This window comes from Trachinotus anak, unplaced genomic scaffold (genome assembly GCF_046630095.1).
Source record: "Trachinotus anak isolate AG129_WGS33_773 ecotype Australia unplaced genomic scaffold, CSIRO_AGI_Tana_v1 ptg000015l, whole genome shotgun sequence".
In the NCBI taxonomy this organism is placed as follows: domain Eukaryota; kingdom Metazoa; phylum Chordata; class Actinopteri; order Carangiformes; family Carangidae; genus Trachinotus; species Trachinotus anak.
Window position 1 is genome coordinate 15,652,698 of NW_027273866.1, and position 16,143 is coordinate 15,668,840.

At 41.4% G+C, this 16,143-nt stretch overlaps 1 protein-coding gene across 2 annotated transcripts in view; it reads left to right on the top strand.

The window, feature by feature from the left end:
* Positions 1 to 15,185, top strand: part of sgpp1b (sphingosine-1-phosphate phosphatase 1b) — a 29,912-nt gene extending 14,727 nt beyond the window's left edge. The window contains exons 3-4 of one of the 2 annotated variants that reach the window (XR_011693719.1): positions 8,016 to 9,156; positions 9,203 to 15,185. Coding sequence is in view for 1 of the 2 variants with exons in the window: in XM_071498852.1 (XP_071354953.1) it covers positions 8,016 to 8,567 (552 nt within the window). In the remaining variant the exon portion in view is untranslated. Of the gene's footprint in view, positions 1 to 8,015 lie in introns of both variants that reach the window. The other variant, XM_071498852.1, reaches the window with a different exon arrangement.
* Positions 15,186 to 16,143: the final 958 nt, after the last annotated feature.

The window sequence follows — 16,143 nt, forward strand, 5'->3', positions numbered from 1 at the left end:
GCAGCACCTCACAATTTCTAAGTGGAAAACTTTAGGAATATTTGTGCCTGCAAAAACCTGCCCCAGTTTCTTTTGTCTGCCGCTCTCACATTAGCAGATTGTTTTGCCGACAGCAGGCCTATGAGACGAGATCAACGGCTGTACAATACAGGTACTGTCATGCAAAACATAATCTAACACCACCGGGTGGGTGTGTTTACCTCAGGTTCCCCTCCAGCATTACAGCTTTTCTCTTAGTCTGCAAACCACCCACCGATAATGAAAGACTGACGCGTCCCAAGAAGAAATATTCTCTAGAAAATTTGAATGTGGTCACTTAACAACCACAGTACAACAGGTAGGAAAGTACCTTAATTTTCTACGAAGTGCATCAGTGAACCAACTGTTGGGAATGAAAGAAGATATCTCTGTGAAACAGCCCCCCCACAGTTCTCCCACTGCCCCCAAATGAAAGTGTTCAGCCCTTCAGGAGTTGGTAGAGACCAAGAACGGAGCTAAAAGAGAGGGGATGTTGGAGATCAAGGTCCACTCACTAGCTTTTTCTGGAGCTTTCAACTGCTCTCCACAGTCTTGATGAGATGTAATTGGACCTTAAGTTAATGATATTTTTTTTCAAACTGGTTCTTGGGTTGGGCGATATGTCAATACATAAGCTTACTGTTGAAATGTGGTTTAAGGGTGAGTTTAGTCGGATTACTGAGGTTTAGAAGTTATTTTAAGGAAATAGATGTTCTGGTGAATAATTCAGACACCACAGAATCATGTGGGTGTTTCTGTCCATGCATCAGTCACATTTATTCCTTTCACTGCTAAGTGATGTCAGTCTCCGTGCACTGTTGGGGTCGGGCTGTCTGTCGTCAGGGCAACAGTCTCTGTGGTCACGGTCATAGTGACTGATGGATGTTGTTGTGGGACCAGCAGACGTTACAGCGCGCTGGCCGTCCTCCCAGATAAACTGCAGAAGGTAATCCCACATCAGAGACTCTCTTTAAGGGCTCTCAGTGGCTGCCCGCAGGGGGGTGGCAGTCAGGCCCTCCACCTCAGGAACCACACGTTACTCTGCTCCGTCTGTGACCATCCCAGCAGAAAGAAAACATTCATGCTTTCTCCTCAGATAAACGAGATCTGACCTAGAAAAACATTAAGATGATTAATTCAACAGTTAATTAGATTTACAATTCACAGTGAGTAAATTATAGGATCCAGGTCTGAGTCATCCTGGTCCAAACAACTTGAGACTTGTCCTGGCCAATCAGATTCAAGTTCATCCATAGCATGAACAATACCACAACTGTCTGTGAAAATCAGACTCCGCAAATCCCGAGCTCCTTTAATGAGCAACAGTTTTTCCTGAGAGCGAGGTCGTTACTGTGATTATGGTTGTGACAGTGAGGCAGCACTTAAGTCCCTGTTAACTCAATAAATAACCACGAGTAATGTCCCGTTTACACAACGGGTGTCTGCGCCACTCCCAAGATGATCTCAAGAGTTCACAAAGGGTCAAACAAGCTCCCTGAAGCACTGTTCCTGCGCAGACGTTTTAGACTCTAAAGGAAAAGGAAAAGTGAGGATGCTTTCAAAAATGATCTTCATACAAAGTGAAGCAAACAGAAAAAACCTAAATCAGATGAGTTTTTTCCGCTTTGTCTTTGAACCGGCACCAGTTCTCCTCGGTACACCTGCTCACAGTTCCTCAGGTGCTTCGCAGGTAGGTTGGTCCAGCATCTTGGAGAACCTTCTGAGGATTCAGACTGTGTCAGTCTCTGTGATCCCAGACTGAGTCCACGATGCTGAGACCAGGGCTCTGTGGGTCCAGACCATCTGCTGCAATCTGTTGTGTTTATAACGTCTTAAATTTAACATGGAACACTTTGTCGAAACCCAGATTAAAAATGGTTTCAGTTCTACAAAGTGCAACACCTTAAACTGATCTTAAATCAGCAAGTATATCTTTATTTATTATTTATCATTGAGATATTTATTTATTATTATTATTATTATTAATGAAGTCAAACAAATCAAAATGTTTCAGAGGACCTAGTGCTGTCCTGGTGGGTGCATCATTTACTAACAACAAGGAGCTTCTCACCATCTGTTTCCTAAGAACTTTTACTGTTTCTTCCTGTGACAGTTAATGTGTTCTCCACATGCTCCTCTCCTGTCTCACTCAGCTCTTGGTCGTCGTCGTCCTCCTCCTCCTCCTCCTCCTCCTGCCAAAGCATAAATGTGACAGTCCAGATAAAACCGTCTGTCTTTCTGTAGCCCAGAAGCTCCTGCTGCTCCTCCTCATTCACATGATGGATGTAAATAATATCTGTAACCATAGCAACAGCACATTACAGACCAGTTTACTTGCCACCAGTGATGCCAGTTTATCTCGACAATCTCTTAAACTCATCTTCTCTAAAACGTCCTCTTCAATAAGCTCAAATAAGAAACCAGATTTTCCACACGGTGTCACAGTGTCTCTGTAAATATTCTGTATTTACTTCTTCAGTTGAAATATGTCATCCTTGTCCTGGGTCAGATATTCAAACCAGTATCATTACATCAGCTGGGAAACTTTGACGAATCCATGTAATTCAGACATATTTGGGATCTTTGGAAAATTTGGGATCTCTCTCTCGCTAGAGTTTAGATTGAAGTCCAGTCACAGTCAGTTTTATGTGATGGGTTTTTACCTTTGAACCCAAAGCCTTTTTTCTCACCTTTTCCTCTCTGTATTTACAGGCTTTCATCAGAGTCACTCCATCCATTATCCAGGAAAGCCACCTTACTTTAAGCCGAGTATATGAACATATAATACATGTTTGATAACACACTATAATAAAGTTGTAAGCAGATTGTATTTAAACATTTTTAAGTCCTCCTGTTGAAATCCATGACAATAGAGTTTTACTAGTATAAAATATTTCTTCATAGAGGAAGTTATAATTGTTGAAAGTAATAGTAATAATAATGGTGGTTTATTTAAGGCAGAACAGAACAATACTGTGAATAATAAACACTTAAAATGTCCTTAGATCTGCTTCCAATGACCTTTAGGTGTTTATATACCAATGCTGATGATGATGCTGGACTTTAAATAAATACATTGGTTTGTGTGGTGACAGGTTTTCAACATAGGGCAAACGTGTGTATATGAATGGACAGTCTTGGTGTCTCTGTACCTACAGAACTACACTTCCCATCATGTTTGGTGGATGTAAACAGGAAATATAATATTGCCAAAGATGAAATTAGTTACGCTGTGGGATTCAGCTTGAGCCTTGTTGTTTTTAGTCTGTATTATTTTACATTTTGGTAAATTGGCCTCATCACAAGTATCCAGAATTAGCTGTTAGCATGTTAGCAGTGGCTGTTTGTATTGAAGCCTTAGTTAATTATCACTGGATTCCTAACACTGAAGAAAACTTAAAAACGTGATGATTCTCAGGGAAGTTCTGTGGTTATAAGGAGTGTGTTTGTTCTCCGATTCCTCAGGGGATTTATGGATGTTTATTCTTAGGTAAATGTAACTTTTGGAAGTATAAGTTACACTGAATCTAAATATATGTCTGTCATATCTGTATGTTGAGAATTGAATGAGTTAAGAAGGAGGAGTGTGAACAGGAAGGTGTTAGGACCATTAATCAGCTCCATGTTTTCTTTAACTCGCACGTTGTTTAAACAGTGATCTCAGAAACACAACATTTGGGTCGAGACCTCAGACCTGGAGGTATGTGAGATGGACCAGTCTGCGGGTCGACGTGCACGGAGCTCGTTTCCACCTGATAACACAGTCTGATGTCTGCAGTCAGGCCATATGGGGACTGTTGTGTTTCAGGGAGTGGAGCTTGAACACATGGGGAGCCATTAGCGGTCTGCTCTGCCAGGCCTGCTGGGCACTTAATGTGTTCTGGAAATCATCACGCCCAATGAAACTACTTCCTGCTCCTTTGTTCTGCAGGAAGAGCTCGGAGACAAAAACCTGTTCTGCTGCTGATGATGTTGTTGACATCTGCAACCCTTTTGCCAAACTGCTAAATGAGCACTTTCACTCAGCTTTTTGCTGTTTTAGCTTGAATCAAAAGTTCACATTGTAAAATGAGTTAAGCACTAATGAGAAGTGCAGTTCCCAGTAGTTTATGTGCACTAGCTGAAACTAGCGTACATGAAACACACTAATTGGTTGGTTGGTGGTGTCTAAAGTTGTTTCTCCTCTTTCCTCTGTTGCATTTATTAATTAATGTTGCAGCAGAACGTGACGGCGAAGTTGAAACCTTTTAAAGGGTTTTATGTGGAGTTTTTGGTTTTCAAATAAACTGTTTCTCTATAACATTAAATGGATTTTTATGATTATAAATTTTATAATTTTGCTGTGTGATTTTCCAGCTGTGCACCACCCAGTTTAAAAAAAGCAGTGCAACAGCACAAACATTCATCTTTCTTAGGAAACTGTATAAACAAAGCAGACAATTGTGTGTTCATGCAAAATCCAGTCAGTCACTGTACAAAGCTGATTGGCTTTTCAACAGATTACATGGTCCTCTTGAGGCAAATTTGTTATGTGATTGTGGCTGAATCAATTGATTAATTAATCAATCGATTATCTATAACCAATTTGACGTTTGAATAATCATATTTCAAGCTAAGATTTTCTGCTTTCACCTTCTCACTTGTGAGGATTTGCTTGTTTTACTGTTCTGACAGGAAACTGAATCACTCTGGGTTTTGACAAAACAGGACTTGACTTTCGAGGACTTGTGCTCTGGGAGTGTGTGATACATTTTTCAGAAATTGTTTGATCAAAAAAGCCAAAATTTCGTAAGTTTCATCTTTCAGGATTTGGTGTTTTTTTGTTAGCTTTTCATTACAAACAACTGAATATATTTAGATTTGAAACTGTTCCTTTGCACAAACATGATAAACATTCACTGTCGGCCGACAGTTTATGGGCCAAATGATGGATGGAGAAATTAATAAGCAAAACACTCTGATGAATAATGGAAATGATATTTAGCTTCAGCTCTAATAAATACAGGTTGTCATTCACCTTGCTGTATGTCCACAGCTCACACACATATTGAACTTCCACAGTCATTTAATGGCTGTTGATTGCAGGATCCATTAAGTGTTTATGTATCCAGATGAACAGCAGATAGGAGTCACCTCAAGTCAGGCTTTTATATACAGGCCTGTTCGTGGTCGTGTTTCCACTGAGGCCACACAGCCTGACAGTAAATACACTCATTTATTTTCATTGTAAAGCACTTTAGATAAAAGCTTCTCCCAAACGGCCGTGCTGGTCCTTCAGGCCACCGTGCCACCAGCTCCTGATCCTTCTGGACATTTATAGATCAGGCAGCTCATTGTTTCAGAGCTCCCTCTACTTGAGTCAGTGGAGGAGAAAATTACAGGCGGCTGAAGGCTTTCACTCACTGTGTGTTTGTCATTAGGAGAGAGAGGGCTGATAAAAGTTTGCAGCGGCAGCAGTGATAAACAGCAGTAACCTTCCGAGAGGTTTCCCGTCTGTTACCTCATCGTCACCTTTAAACAGTTGTGCAGTAAAATGTGTCCTTGCAGCGTTGCTGTGTGCCGTCAGTTACTCTGCAGGGACACCAGTTCCTGCTGAGCGACCTGCCAACATGAGACGCCAGCTCTCATAGCTCAGCGCGGGTTAATGACTGACAGTGAGATCAGGGCTTATATGGACCACAACATGTGTTTAAGCAGCCAAATAGATATTGAAACTGTAACACGACCTTGGTCTCCTGCCATTGTGGCCGTCCAAGTCGACTAACCTGCCAGGCACAACTGAAACGTCCCAGTGTTTGGCTGGTGGATGAGTGCTGGTGTAAATATACAGTAACCATCATCGATTTCTTCTCCAGGGAAAATAGACACTGATTAGAAACCTGCTGTCACACCCTGGAGCAAAGAAAGTACTTTACACACCTCAGTCAACCTGATGAAGGACTTTCAGGTGTTGATTTACACACTACCCACCCACTGTGCACATACACAGACTGACAACTTACCCTGCAACACAAAACATATGAAATCTTATGAATTTTTTAACCTGGTAAAGGAAAGTAGGTTTGTCACTTGTATAATATTCATGCTGGTAAATTCAAGGACTAGAAAACAACCCAAAAAGACACACGGAGGGAGCACTGGTCGTGTGTGTGTGTGTGTGTGTGTGTGTGTGTGTGTGTGTGTGTGTGTGTGTGTGTGTGTGTGTGTGTGTTATAACCAGCGGTTAAAGTGGGATTTGGTAACACCAGTCCGACTCTGTGTCACATGAGCAGCAGCCTGGCTGTTCACACCAGAAGCACATTTCACCAGTCAGCAAGTGATTCTGCTCCTCTGCTCTTCTCTTAATCACACGTGCAGCTGATCTTTATAATCACAGAGCTTTTTACATTTCCTGGACATTTGGGGCGACGCCTGTTTTGCAACAATGGAGTTAAGGAACATCAACTTGTGTGATGCCAGAAGGAGCTTCCCTCGCTCTCTGTTCAGACACTCGCTTTCATTCACTTATTAATCAAAGGTGCTGGAACACCGTACTGGATTCCTCCAGCCCACTTTAACCCCTGGCTATAACTAACCATTATAAAAACTTCATCTGTGACATAGTTTTAGAACCTCAACCTGGCAGAAAGTGCTGGAAGGAGCTAAATCCGTTTTTTGGAGGAACCACAGGGAGTTGTTTTTGTGGTAACATTAACTACAACTGTCACTGTCGACACTTCAGGTTGTGAAGGCCAGAGGTGGACGAAGCTCTCAGTAACAGTGCCAGTACAACTCTGTAAATCAGCTACATGTACTTCAGGTGTCAAAAGTAAAAGTACTTCATCGTGCAGTAAAATCTCTCCTGATCAGATATTTAACATTGATGCATCAATAGTTCAGCAGCGTTTTACTGTTGTAGCCGGTTTGAACTACTTTATATAAAGAGTTCTTGGTCAGGTCAGTTTATTAACGAACTCCAGTCAGAGCAGGAAGCCAACTGTCAGTTTGCTGCTCAGGTCAATAAATAAATGGTTGTGATGAGCTTTGTGTTTGTGTTTAGGGTTCATGGCCATGTTGAGCTGAGTTCCTGTTTCCTGTCAGCAGTCCTCAACTTCCTTCATCCATCAGAAGGAAATGCACCAACAAATATTTATCTCAAGAGATTGTTACTTGCTCCAGATGCTGCGCCCAAGAGCTCTGGTCACACAGAGTAGAGAATCAGCCGATTTGGTTTTAGACTTTGTGTTGTTTATGCAGGATACAATTCAATCGGTCAGTCTTTCTTTATTATGGTAACTTTGGTCAGAGCCTCGTCAGTGTCTTGTTCTCACAGGATCCATACCAGCCACGTGCACATGTTGTTATCTTTGTGCACAATATCTTAGATAAATGTCGGGTGTAAAAGGCACTATTTCCTATGCACAAGATAAAAACGCACAACTCAGGACTTCGGAGGCTCTGCACCAACCCATCGCCGAGCAAACACAAGAGCCTCATCTGGGTAAAGGTCAGAGGTCAGAGGAATGAGAACAACAGTGAAGAAATGATCAGGACGGATGACTGTGAGAGATAAAGACGCCTGAACGAGAAGAGTCAGAGGAGTCACCTCCGTAAAGTCACGTGTTTTCTTTCTCAGGACGTCAGGCTTTTGCTCCCAGCAGCCGTGTGTCCTGCGCTTGAGCAAGACCATGAACTCTTTATCCTTCTTCACGCACTCACTAACCCTGCGTCACAGACAATAAATGCTTCACTCAACAGTGAGCAGTAAACTGAGACTTCAAACGCTGACTAATCATCATCACATTTGTTAAATAAAACAAGTGTAGTAAAAATAAAAATACAATTAATTATCATTTTAAAATAAAAACAATGAAATAAGGAGGTGACTAGAATTTTGGCATTGCTGGTTGTCATGGTGACCGTCTCCTATCCAGCCTGAGACCAGGACCTCATGTGGTTCTCACTGTAGATGTGTGGATGAAACCTCTACCTTCTCTGTCTCTGTTTGTTTCCCCCAGGACGTGATGGCCGGCGTCCTGTACAGCGTCCTGATCCTGCTCTTCTTCCTCCCAGCCTTGGACCACATCGATGGCTTCAACCTGACCTGCCGATACGCCCCCCTCATCATCATCTCCCTCCACCTGGGCCTCGGCCTCTTCTCCTTCACCCTGGACACCTGGAGCACCTCGCGGGGCGACACCGCTCAGATCCTGGGCACGGGGGCCGGCGTGGCCCTGGCCTCCCACGTCAACCACTACCTGGGCCTGCTGCCTGACCCGACACCGGACCAGCTCCCGTTCACCATGCCCGCCCTCAGCGCGGGTCTGGTGGGCACGGCCTTGCTGCGGCTCGTCCTCGGCGTCCTGGTGCTGATGGCCACGCGGGCGCTGATGAAGGCCATCACCATCCCACTGGTGTGCCGCGTGTTCGGGGTGCCCAGCGACGACGTGAGGAAGGCCAGGCAGCACATGGAGGTGGAGCTGCCCTACAGATACATCGTCTACGGGATGGTGGGCCTCAACGTGCTCTTCCTGGTCCCGCTGCTCTTCAGCTACATGCAGCTCTCCTGACTTGATGTTAGCTCACAGTGACATGACCCTCCTCGTGTTCACCTCACGCTGTTATCAGATCAGTTTTTCCTCTTCTTTTCATCCAAAACCACTTTCCTCGCCAGAGGCAGCTGGTGTGGGACTGATGAAGGTGAATTAAAGCCTCAGCACTGATCTGGATGCTGCCCTTTTATCAGTTTGATCGTGTTTTTTCTCCCGTTTGTTCAGGGTGGATGAAACAGGAGCAGCTGATTGCTTCTAACAGCTTCTCTGAGTCTGTCCTGACGTTGGTCCAGGAAATCTGGTCACTTTGGCCTCGACTGTTTCCACCTGTGGCGAGTGAGATGTCTCCGTTCTCTTCTTTAGATTTATTTAAATTCAAATCAGACGGCTCCACCTGATGCCAGGAGACGCTGCGACAGCTCGACAGTGGCAGAGCCGGACATCCGCTGCTCCTCCACCAGCCTAATTCACCTTAAAGCAAAAAAAGACACTTTTTAACAGTGGCCTCTGAAAGACTACAAACGCCACTGATTGCTACTGATAGAAGACCTGTGTCTTAGCATTTATATTTTTATTAATGCTATAATTATTATTATTATTATTAAGAGTTCAGACAAAGAACCATACAGGTAAGAAGACTGAAAAACTTCCAGCATTTAAAAGCAACATGTCACAGTTGTGTTGCACTCAGAGGGACTTGTGTGTGTTTAAGGGCAAAACTGTAAAAACAGTGCAGGGAATTTGTTCAGGCTTTAAAGTGACAGTTTAGGTTATGAGACGTGCAGCTGTGTGAGGTACTTATCTATAGTCGGTGTGCTACCTGCAGCAGAAAATGCTGACGGAAAAAATCCAGTATCAATTTAAGTGTACACTGTATTTTGAATTTGAATAGTGGTGAAAATATTCAAAATAAAGTGTACACTATTTTTTTGCTGATAGATAAGTAAAAGTGTCAGAAAATAGTTTGATCAGAACCCAATGATATGTTCAGTTACACTGACGGAAAACAGAGGAAGAGCAAAGATTAGAGTCTGATCGATCATCAGTAACAGCAGCTCAGGTTTGTGTGTTCAAACTTTGTCTGGTTCTTTGTCTGAAAGCTTCTTAATATTTGATCTTTCTCTCTTTTCTCGCCTCTTGAAGCAATAAGATCCCTCTGATTTTATGATTCCTGACTGTAATGCTGAAAGGTTCCTCTTCGCCCCTCTTCGAAAGCAGTGACAGGGCACATATTGTATGATCCAGAAGGAAGGAAGCTTCACTTTGTTTGGGAAATGTACAGAGAAGTTTTTAATAGTTTAGGGATGACAGGAATCTGTCCGCTCGGCTCAGCTTGTTTTTTTATTAACACTGTAAAACCTGACTTCCTGTTTGATAACGTGGAGATGAGGGAGGCAGCGGAGGGAAGACTGCTCATGGATCGTGAGGATGATGAAATGAGGAAGATGATGCAGCTCAGGCAAAAATATATATTATTAAAAATTAAGTTTTGTAAATCAAGACAGTATTAGAGTGAAGTGGAACTATTCTGTCCTAATTTCAACAATAAAGTTCTAATATTTCAAAGATGAAGTTGCACAAAATGCACAGAAAAAAGTTGCAATGTTTAGAGACCAGTGTCATATTCCTAAATTTCAACAGATGAAAACAGGCTGTCAGAAATGATGATTCAGGCCGCACATTCAAGACTTTTATTCTCCTGCTTAACTTCAACAAACGTGCGCAGGTTTTCCCAGAGCCGTTGATAATAAATTCAGACAGGAGTTTCTGTAACAGCAGCAGTTTCCTCAGCGTCCACGTGAACTTTGACCCCAGCTCTCTCTCTCCTCCTGTCGTCCTCCCACACTGCAGCTGAGTCACAGTAGTGAATGAACCCTCTTCAGACTCTTAGCCCACTTTAACCTTCAGTCCAGATTCACTGGTCGATGCCTGGAGGACTGGACCAACCTGAACCTCTGCTGGAGTGTTTCTTCCTCCTGTGCCTGCTTTACTCTTCTCTTCAGCAGTGACCTCGTTCTGTAGATGACATTGGCATCACACGCAGCTGCTGTAGGACAAAAAAACATCTGTAAATTGTGACCTGTTAAGAAGTGAAGTTTTCAAACAGAAACCCACGTGTTAAATCAAACAGGACCATGTGAGGCTCATGAAACTGACGCGAATCACCATCAACATTTGCTCCAAGGTTCCTGTTCCTGCTCTGACCATAGCAGGAAAATAAAACCTGCAGGTTCTCATCCTAACACTCGTCCACTCACACAGAATGAGTGCTCAGTGATCAGCTGTGAAACCCTGCAGCCCCAGTGAGGATGACAGTGAGGAGCCCTGTTTCAGTTCAGAAGGTTTAAAAAACGTCGTCTCATAACTGTAGCGATTCACCCGGAGCTTCTGGAAACATGGTGTCCAGCAAAGTTTTTCAACTTCAATTTGACATAAATCATTTTGAAACACTTGAGTCTGTGACTATAGAAGTAAACACAGACAGTTGCTCTCTGGATTAGCAATAGACTGAAGTTGGAAAATACCTGAATTTTCCTTTTAGAGTCAAAAAGAGTCAAGAAATTTGGGGCATTAAGGTTCATTCTTGACTCTGGAAACAGTGGGTAACAGAAAATATCTTTACACAATGTTCACTTATTAACTTGCTTTGCTACAGATGAAAGCCCCAGAAAAAACCTAGAGAGTGGACTTTGTGTTCACGGCTTTTTTATAGTAGAAGCAGTTTGAAAAGAAGAATGTCCCGCACACTTAGCATCATGAGTTATTGATCATCCTAAAGTTTCTGAAGGGTTAGGGTTAGGGTTAGGTGCAACACACCTGCATCCAAGACATTTTGTTGCAAATATCTTCCTCAAGAAAATCTTAGTATAAGTAAAAATGATTTTTGATGCCAAACATCAACCAAAACCTAATTTAGTTGAAGAATCCAAATCCCAGCCGAGTCCAGCTGTTCCACCTGGCAGATAAAACAGGAAATGTCAACTTGAGTTTAACAGGAAGGAACCTGATCACTGAGCGTCTGTGAGTGTGGACCTTCACCTGAACGTTATTCAGAAACACGACTGATGTTTTCACTGTTTTTAATTCTCTCTGACTCCAGCGTTTCACTGTCCCGCTGCACTGACACTGTTTGGACTGAATCTCTCTCCTGGAGGTAGAAATGACTGAACATCTGGACACAGGCCTGATGTTTGGTTCACACAGGCAGAGAAGCCTACTTCATATTACTCCCTGTGTTTTATCCACTGCAGCAGTCGTGGGTGAAGTGCCTTGCTCCAGGGCACGTTGAGGACAGTTGTGTTTCTTGGTTTTTTGTTTCCCAGCTTGTGCAGCGTTCAGGTGCTGCTGCCCCCTGCTGGTGGCACCCCACCTCTGAACTGAGGACCAACAAAGTCAAGAGAAAAGCAAACTTTTAATAAGCCTTACTTTGGTTCAGCCCGAAGCTGTGTGTGATAAGCTGATGTATGTTGTTGTTGCTGTTATTGTTGTATACGGTACTGTCCTAATATGAATGCACTGTTCCCAGAATGCACTGCCCCCCCTCCTCAACCCTTCCCGAGCTGGACAGAAATGTTGATCTGAGGTCAGATTTGGTCATCTCCCTCCAGGGAAACTGAACTAAAATAATACCTGCATTTAGAGGAAATGTGAGTTTTTCATTCACAATATTCAGATTTTAACTGTTTACTTACAGTCAGACAAACGTTTATGTTTAAATTTGATTTGTGGGTAAAATATTCTAGCGCCTGTGGTAAAAGGATGATCTTTTGTTATCCATATGAAAATGACAATAAGGCAAATTTATTTGTATAATAGCACCTTTAAACAAAGCAATTCAAAGTACTTTACATAAAACATAAAGGGAGGGAACTGATAATTGTTTTTATTAACCCTTCTCTGCTGATTACTTTCTCAATTAACACATTTGTTGTTTGGTCAAAACACTGATATAAAACCCGAAAGTTGGGGGAGCAGGAACCTCAAATAGCAGGAACCTCAAATATTAGCATTTTGCCTAAAAAACATTTCCCAAATTCGACTTAAAACAATTAATCAATACTTAAACCAACATTATAAACCAAAACTTACCCAACTTGCTCACATTTTGTCAGAAGTTAACACAGATCAACCAGCTTCACTTTGGAGTCTGTCCAGCTCATTTCACATCCTGTGGCCTTGCCTCGTGCACGAACATATGTCTGTTAGTTGTAGCTTTTTTGTCTGAATGTGGTTTCCTCTCTGTACCAGTGAAACCGGAAGTTTGTCCTCGTTGTCTTTTGTTTTTGTTTGATCGACAAAACACACATCCTCTGTTGATCCTGTGGTGGGATCACATTTGTTGAAACAGTCCAAAAATGTCAATGAGTATTAGGAGGTTGGTTCAAAAATCTAAATGTTGATCTAACTCTTGGTCCATGAGGCCAAAACTCATTCATGTCTTGTGATATTTTTGACACACAATTTTAACCTCCAGCTAAATTTGGCAGGACGTTTTTTGTGGTATTTATATCCTGACAGGACAATGTTTCCTGCAGACGGAGAAACAATTGGGGAAATTAGATTGATAACTGAGATTAAACCAAACATCCTGACTGTGATGATGATGATAATTGTGCTTCTATTGTGAGGCGATAAAGAGGACAGTTTCCACAAGTCCCCCACCACCAGTGTTCCCCTGTGTGTGTGTGTGTGTGTGTGTGTGTGTGTGTGTTAGGCTGAAAAAAACACTGAAAATGTGTTGGATTAATGGAAGAGTTTATTTCATCTGTGGTAATTTTGTTAAAGCAGGGCTGACCCGAGGTGTTTCAGGGGCTGCAAGAAGGATTTAATTGTAAAATATTACAATTAATTAACTTTACAATAAACTCCCGGATTGTTAATGTTATTTGTTGTAATCTAATATATTGTCATTTGGTTAAATTTAGGATTTTGATACATTTTGTTTAATAACATTGAGATTATAATCTTAATATTTATTTGGAATAATCCCAAATTTTCTTCTTTCAGTGAAATCACAGTTTTTGCTATAATCCTAAAGTTTATTTGTTGTAATCACATTTTGTTACTAAGTAGAATCCTAATATTTGTTAATATTATTTACTAATTTTTACTTATGTAAATTTGTTACAATCTTAATTGTATTTGTTATAATTCCATATTTTCTAATTCGGTAGATTTCCATAATTAAGGATAATAAAAAAATGTTTTAGACTCTTACAGTCCTAAAATTTTTGGTTGAAATCCCGAATTTGTGTTTGATAAATTATAATAAATTTGGTAGAAAACATCAAATTTCATTAAAATCCAAATTGTATTTCTTATCACACAAAATATTGTTATTTTATAGAATAAATACAATTATATTTATCATAAATATACAAAAAATATACAGCAACCTTGAACTATGTTGTTATCATCTCCACATGCTTTGCTGTAACCCAGAATTTTGTTAAAGCAGTCACAGAATTTTTTTTTATAGCACCCCTTCAAGCTCAGCTCATGAACACAATCAGGGAGTTTATTAGTAAATGCTTGACTTGTAATTTAAAAAAAAAAACTGCAGCTTCTCTGTGGCTCCTGATGACTGAGGGTCCGGCTCTGCTCTCTGCTAAACAACGTGGACTTCTTTGTGTCTTCTGAGGCATTTTTTTTTTTTTTTTTTTTTTACTTCTTGAAATACTGGATCTCAGAGAAACAACTTTTTATATCAAATTCTTTCTAACCTTGACCAAATATACAGTGGCTGAACTGTGTAGCTGTAGCTTTGTTAGCCTGACTCTGCTTCATGCTTCCCTTTAGTGCCTTTATTGTTGTTCAGGAAGATGAAGATTTTTATCTTTCATGTGAAAACTCTGGTCCTGACATTTGTTTGGTTTTTTTGCTTCACTGTCCTGTCGTGTTGCCTTTTGCACTTTGTAGCTGCATAAATGTTTCCCTGTGAGGAGGGAAAATCGAAACAAGTGACTAAAATTTCCCTGTAAAAAGAAAAGTTTTCTACTGTAAATTTAATCCAGATTATCGTTTCCCACACTGTTGCTGGTGTAGAACTGCCTTCACTCGAACTAGCAAGAAGTGAGTCACTGTAGGTAAGACTTGAGTCATTTTTATGTTAATGTAAATTTAATTCAAAGTATATGATTTTAACCGTTGGACATATTTGTGTTCACTGAGTGTTTGCATGACAAAAAAAGCGTAAATTAGTTTTGTCTGTTTGTTCCAAACCCAATAAATCGCCTGATGATTCATGTCTTCAGTTTAAGAAGAAAAATATTCATGTTTTAATTCCAAACTGGGCACAAATCAATCTCGGAAATATTCTTAGTTGGTTAATTGTTGAATAATATCTTTAGAGCGTTTCAGTTGCATCATTCTCTGTAATATTTTTTGTCTCAGACCTTTAATTTTGGAATTAAACCCCTCATGTTTCCTTGTTCTCATCTTTTAAACCATTTTCAGCTCAGTCGTGTCCTTATGTGACTGATGTGAACACTAGAGGACCTTTTATGCAGTTTCACAGAATTTTTTTATATCTGCAGATTTTATTGTTGGATTTGATCTCTAATTCAAAATGAGGCTCTATTTCTGTCTGATTGTTTGTGTGAAATTAACTGCAATAAAAATGATGATGAAATAACATGCCTGCGGATCTGAATTGTTCATGCTAAGTGTAAGTGATGTGGCACTGTAAATGTTGGGACAATGTTGGGAAAGTGGAAATGATGGAGAAAAGCAGGAAATATCAGACGTTCACCCACAGAGGAATAAAGTGTGAGGGAAAAGATCTTCCTCAAATAACTTGATGTGTGATGCTCAGAAGATTGTAGTCGTCACTTTACACCGTTAGTTGCATAATGATGGTGTAAAGTAACAAGTTTTTTTACATTTACAGACACTTTATCAGAGCAAGGAACAACACTCAAGCTTCAGTTCAGTAGGAGACCTTGGAGTTAGCACCAGGAATCTGTTTAATTAGTCAAAGTGCACATTAAGCTCGTTAGGATGTTGGCAGACTGAGCCACAGCAGGACTCTGCATCCAGCCATCAAACATAATCGATGCGATCTGGGACAATTCACCTCCATTGGCCAGGAATTGAACCCAGGTTAACTGCTTGGAAAGCAGCTATGCTAACCACTATACCACCAATGCTCAGTGTCTGTGCTGCTAACTTTCACCACTACATCAAAAAGCTCAGCTCTGTTTCTTGGGGACCTGGCTATAGGCAGTGTGATGAACCCCGACCAGGATACTCAACTGTCCTCTGGAACATATGCAGCCCGAACAGGTGGAAGTCAGGACGAGCGCCAGGCTGTAAGATCATTTTTGCATCGTGGGCACAGTCACATGAGGCACACCTTTCTCCCCATGCACAATCACAAACACCTTGAAATGAGTCCTTGTGTCGTCACAACAGACCTTTTCACAGCAGACATTTGGGCGTGTCACATAGCGGGAACAGAACAGGTCAGGTGAGCCAGTTCCAGGGTCCTCATATTACACATTCTGGCTCGCTGGCATGGTTTACAGGGACATTTGGTGGTGACATTTGGTTTGCTTTTCCTGCCGTGGCAAGTCAAACTATGTTGTGAAAAAGG